Here is a 6227-nt window from a genome sequence, read left to right on the forward strand (position 1 = left end):
GCTTGTTCATTTGCTTTTCTTAGCAGCAATGTGTGGTGACTGTCTTTTCTTATAACAGCTCCTTCCCAAAGATTTTGGAAGGTGAAATCAAGCCCTGGCCCTTTCTACTATGGGATTTAAGGTCCATGTCAGCTTTCTTCAGCTGTGTGCACACACATGTTCCTATACACAGCAGAGAGACTGATTTTCACATGAGGGAGCACCTATGTCCCATCTTGCATAAATGATCAGAAAGTGTAGCCTGAAGCAGACAGGAGAAAGAGAGAGGATAGAACTGAGTAAGGCCAAAATCAGCCTTGATCTATGGCATTAAGTGGATTAGCAATTGAGCAATGTAACTACTACCATTCACACCAAGATCAGTTACAGAATTATCAAAATCATTTCTTCAAGAGTAATGAAAGGTATCTAAACAAAACAGATAATGCTCTAAGTTTTTGTTTCCAAAGAGTCTCCAAAACAATACCAACAATTCTATGCTGCTTGGACTGAGGAATGCTCATTCAACTCACCACAATGGAAAAAAAGGACCAGAAGAAGGAATCTGTGCTATCATATAAAAAGATATTATAGAAATAGCTATTGACACATTTCATAATAGACAGGTTCTAGTTACTTTTATCTTCTTCCCAGACAGTTTGTGTTTCTGAAGATTTTTATTTAGATTAGTTTTTTTTAAAACTCTTATATTCCCGTGTATCACATATCGAAGTTACGGAATTTTCTTCTGATCTTTCAGTTACGGGGTGCACTTGGGAGTCTTGCCTCATTTACTCCAGGGTGTTGAGTTCTCACAGGCACAACGACACAGTAATAATAGCAGCACATACCCAAACACTACACAAAAACACCTAACATAAATATATGTGGATTGAGTGGAATTCTCTTGCCCACATGCCTACCTATTTTCTCCATGGGAAGACTGAGCTCTCTAGGTTTTTTTGTGTTTTGTTCCTGTGCAGCAACTTTCCTTTTAACATCGGGGGAAAAAAACCTTGCCAAAACCCAAGATACAAAAGAAATCTTAAGAACCAAAGAGTTTGTAGAGCATGCTTAGCATAAATGTAACACACAGATCCAGTCTGGCAGGTCACATGGATAACTTAGTGTTGTATTTTAACAAAGTTACCATATATAAATCAAACGTTTTATCCACTCAGGGCTTTAATTTGAAGGCCAAGAAAAGAGTATCAAGGTAAGTAGCACATTGAATGGGAGGTCAGAAACAGTGATGGCCGACATAATAAAACCTGCATTTTTGAGGCAGAATTTTTAATAAATTTGTTTTTCTGAATATGGCATCTACCAATTTCCTGCTTGTAACAGCACCATGACAGAACTGGTAAAACTAAGCTACAGGATTTAGCAGAAGCAACAGCTGGAGAATTACCACAGAAAGGGTACTGTTTAAGAGCTAGGTTTATGGAAGGTGGCAAGTGAGCCTGTAACAATATTCACTTTCAGATCTTTAACCGTGCTTTAAACCTCTAGCAGGCAGATTTTTTTTTCTGAGACAAATGATAAACAAAGCTCCTACATAATGTGAAGTTGGCAAACTTTTAAACAAGGAGAAGGAGGAGCTGCTGTGCCAGATAACCACACAGATGCTCTGTGAGAAAAACAACAAAAGGAGTTACTTAAGCTGCTGCTGTCAGGCTTTGACACTGGGCATGTTCATCTCAGAGACCAATGTGGCACATAAAAGGCCTCCAGTTCACGCTCACAATAAATCCTGTCAGTCCAACGCAAGGCCTAGAATTGTGAATTTGTCTAGAAGCTCCACAACTTCAACAGCTTTTTAACTTTTTATCATTCCTATGGATAGTTTTTGGGAAACAATTTATTCCTGATAGGTTCTTCAATCGTTAAATGAAAAGGCAAAATCAATCTAGAAACCAATCTGGAGCAAACAGCTCAAACTGATGTTAATTTTGCTACTTTTTATATCCGCTATGTATTTGCATTTTCATCTATTTTTTTATTGTTTCAGTCATGGTCACGGGTCAAGTCTATCACGTAAGTGAGTCAGACAGCTGCAGGGGCTGCAGCCCGTGGATCATTCCCGATCCCTGCCCGGGGCAGGCGCCGCACCGCGGGCAGCGCTGGGCTCGCAGCGCCCCGCAGAGGCACCGCCCGCACCCCGCATGGAAGCGGCTCCTCCTCAACATTAATTGCTGTTTAATAAAGACACAGAACTCGACGGAATTTCATTGCAGATGTTTCCAAACCTCAAAAAAACCCCAACCAAGAAAGAAACCCAAACAAAAAACCAACCAACCAACCAAAAAACCCCTCTACATCACAGAACAGGTGAGAAAGAACCAGGGTAGTCTCAGGCCTTATTGAGACTACCCTGCAGTCATTTTGGATGTAGCTTCGTCTCCCTCTCACTGGAGTTTTAACTGTCAACAAAGGCCATGATGTATTTGGTTAGTCACCACCCTCACGGAAGAAAAGGAATTCGTTTACCCACTAAAACATTACTTGCACTTTGACCAAGCACTGCTCTTTTCCCTTAAAACCATCCATCCAGAGAAATTACAAACATTTCCGAAGAAGCAATTTCTCCACAGATGGAGCAAACAGCATTTCAGTGTTTTAAAGCCATGTTAACACTGAAGTGATGGTAAATGTAAATTTTCTGTTTTCTCCACTCATGTTCTTGGGTACTACAGTGAGGTGTCAGAGCAACCTTAAAACTCAGTTCCAGCTTCTACTTTACCCATTCAGAAAACATTACATTTGTGAGCTGGGTTACTCTAAGATTTTAATTAAGCACAGACACTGCACATTTTTTGCAACAACATTTATTCTAGATATATCAAGACTTAAATCTTATTGAAAGCAGCTACATCCATTGATTGTACATAATCTTCAAAAGCTGTTATTCTCTCTTCCAGCATATCTGTTCCAACTTTATCATCTTCAACAACGCACTGGATCTGAAGCTTTTTGATACCGTAGCCAACAGGTACTAGCTTGGCTGCAAAATAAAAAAGGCATTTAGTACTCTTTTATTGGTGGAATCTCTTAAAAACACCAATCTAAGATTGAACTGACCAAAGCAATTTTCAGGAATACATAAAAACAGCCTTTGTTCCACATTATGGACCATCTAATTAACAACCCAGCGTTCATTACAATGGACTGAAGAAGGGTTTCTTTCTGTGGACAGAAAACCAGTGATGTGGGTGGTATGGGAGTTTGTTTGCTGCATCCACAGTTGCACAGGGAGATGCAGGATAGCAGAGCTAAAGTTTTACAGCTTTCAAAACCTGTATTCAAATCTTAACCAGGGCGCTGCACTAATACACCTTTTCTGACCATATGAAGACACTGAAGTACTGTAGTATTGCAGTTCCCCCGTTTTAGCTACCTGCCTTTCAGAGATCAGCAAGCAGTGACTGCCAGTCCAACTAGTCATACACTATCCCAAGGGACTGCACTCTCTCCCTCTCCCTGCTCTGGTATTTCCCCATACTTACAAGATCCCCAGACCAAGCCATCTGCTTGAATGCTTCGAACACACTCCTCTAGTTTGGCCATGTCTGTCTCATCATCCCAAGGTTTCACATCAAGCAAGATTGATGACTTGGCAACAACAGCTGGTTCTGGGGGAAGGAAATCACCATGAAAAGGAAGGAATCTTTCAAAAACTCACTGATATACTTGCAAACTAGTTTTACGAGAGCAACTTATCCAATTTCATGAACAAGAAGCTGCTCACATAGCTGTGACAGGCCTCTGGAACCAATGCACATTTCTGAAGTACTGCAGCTGTGTACATCCCAACTTTCAATACATACATACACTACGTTCTTGAGGAAGAGTCCCATAAAAGAACACAGATTTAAGTAGCTGACAGTGTTTGTTACATAGGAAGTCCTTCTCAGAAGATCTGGGAAGGAGCTTAACACTGTGTAACAGTTTATTTTCCACAGAGGGAATACTGCAACTGCTACAGTTCTGAACAGTTCCAGACCAGTAGCTGTGGAGTAACTTGTGCATTGCAGCAGTTTCTCTAAACTTTCACAGAAAATCCTCAAGTTATTTCCATTTATGTAGGAAGCTCAGTCTCTGGAAAGAACAAGCAGCAGGAGTGTACAAAGCACAACAAAAGGCACGTTAACATTCCCATTTGCTGTGGGAAGGCTGAGTTCACAGGCAATTCAAGTGAAGCCAATTACTCCTGTCTCATTCAGTCAAGCTGATCTATTATTACAGTTAATTAGTGTTTCCAGCCATCCTGTTCAAATGCATGAAAATTAACTCAAGCATAAAAGATTAGGAAGTTCTTGGCATGCATACATACTTTTGGACTTCTTTGATTCATACTGAGCCAGACGTTCTTCCCTCAGTTTCTTTGCTTCTTCACTTTCCTGAAGGAGAAATTTGCAGTTACAGTAAAGCACCAAACCCCCTGCATCTCCGAAGCGCTACCAAACTGACTGGCATCTACTCAGATAAAAACAAATCATCACAACTGTCAGCCGAAAGATGGTGATTTTTTGTTTTACTCATCATGTAACCAGTCAAAGTTGGATAGTTCACCCATTCCAACATATTATTTTCTAAATTTTGAGGGTTTACCTTCCAAGCTTCCTATTCTGCAAAGATAAGATACACTTGAGAATTCCAAGAAGGATCTGTTATCAAAGTCAGAAATATAAGTAACTAGGTCGAGGTGAAAATCTGCATACCTGCATTTATTTGTAAAAAGCAATAAAAATAATACGAAAAGGTCATAAGTACCTCCTCATCATCAGATCCAAAAAGGTCAATGTCATCATCATCTTTGCTATCTGTGGCCACACCTGTTGTATCCTCAACATCAGCAGGACCGTATTTTCCCAAAGCCTTCTTTACTCCTGGTAAGCTGAAAGAAAAATACAAATATTAGGAACCTACTAAAACGCCAGTACAATCACTGCCAGTTCATCAGTGCATCTACAAACGCATTTGTAATGAAAACCTTGTGCTAAAGAGTAAAAATCCAGTTGTGCTACTTGAAATCAGAACCTCCTGAAAGACAGCCCCCAATGCTCCTGACACGCCAGATGAGTAATCTGTGAATATGGGATTTGCTGTAGGTCATCAAAGCTGGTACGATCCTGCCCAACACTGCTACTCCAACTTGGCACATGGATACAAAAAGCTTTCTTACTGGAATCCTTTACCTGCACTACATTCTGTCTAGAAGGAATTACCAACTTCTTGCTCTAGAACTACTTTCACTTGTTTAAGAACTAGCAAGTGACTGAAAACACATTACTGAAAGGTAACTGCTACTTTCCTATCTTTCAGTGAACATTTTACCCTAAACCCTCACTCTCAACAGGACAAGGGACCAGAACTCCCTGAATTTACCTTCTGCAGCTCACATATCCTAGTATCTTAGAATAAGCTCATAGTTGTATTGCTAATATGAACTGCTGTTACTGGAGCCATAAAACTGGCTTTTGATTTCAGGAACCATAAGTGGTTTCTAGAGCGGACTTTGTGAAACCACTTTAGAACCTCAGTCGCCTTGAGCATTACAAAAGCTTTGGAAGCGGACTGGAGACTGAGCCAACCATCTCTGCAAGAGTTTCCTCTGAAGAGGACTGAGGCTCAGAAAAAGCAGTGTAGCAATACTGACCCTACCTATGCTATGCCTTTTTAGAGAGGCCTGCAGTCTCCATGGATGTCAATGCAGCACCTTTCACGAACACTTAAAATCACTAAAAAAAATAGACATAGTATTTCCTTTTATATTTCCCCTTCTTTCCATGTTCTTCTGTACTAAAAGTCATTAATTTTGTCTTCCATAGAAGAGATCTGCCCTACTTCTGGAACTGTTTGTGTTCCAACAACACAAAATGCCACGTGGTACTACCGGAAACCAGTTTTGTTCAAACTCGAACAAACCCAACAATTTGTAGGCTAGTTTGCAGAGATATTGCACCTTCGCAGTTTAACCATACCTCGCCTTTTGCTTTTCATACGACTTAATATGATTGTACCACCGGAGAGCATGGAACAAGTCTGCAGGCGGCGGGGCAGCGATCGCTTCGAAAACTGCTATGTCAGCCTGCGAAGGGACGTACCTGCGGAGAACATGGCAAATTAACCCCCTGCTCGGGACACGCAGGAACACGTGGAGCAGCGGTGGCCGCCGAGCAGTGCCACCCGTGCAGCTGCCAGGGTGACTCAGGGCCCTTCCGCGTCCCCACCGCTTGGCCCCGCCC

At 41.3% G+C, this 6227-nt stretch overlaps 1 protein-coding gene across 1 annotated transcript in view; it reads right to left on the reverse strand.

The window, feature by feature from the left end:
• Positions 1-2789: 2789 nt before the first annotated feature.
• The window catches only part of EEF1B2 (eukaryotic translation elongation factor 1 beta 2), a 3877-nt gene continuing 439 nt past the window's right edge, over positions 2790-6227 (reverse strand). Inside the window, exons 2-6 of the mRNA XM_017735560.1 lie at positions 5964-6226; positions 4753-4876; positions 4313-4379; positions 3486-3611; positions 2790-2983 (exon numbers count right to left, since the gene is read on the reverse strand). Of these exons, the coding sequence (XP_017591049.1) occupies positions 2829-2983; positions 3486-3611; positions 4313-4379; positions 4753-4876; positions 5964-6226 (735 nt within the window). The 3' untranslated portion in view covers positions 2790-2828. The remainder of the gene's footprint in view (positions 2984-3485; positions 3612-4312; positions 4380-4752; positions 4877-5963; position 6227) is intronic.

This window comes from Corvus brachyrhynchos, unplaced genomic scaffold (genome assembly GCF_000691975.1).
Source record: "Corvus brachyrhynchos isolate BGI_N302 unplaced genomic scaffold, ASM69197v1 scaffold255, whole genome shotgun sequence".
NCBI lineage: Eukaryota > Metazoa > Chordata > Aves > Passeriformes > Corvidae > Corvus > Corvus brachyrhynchos.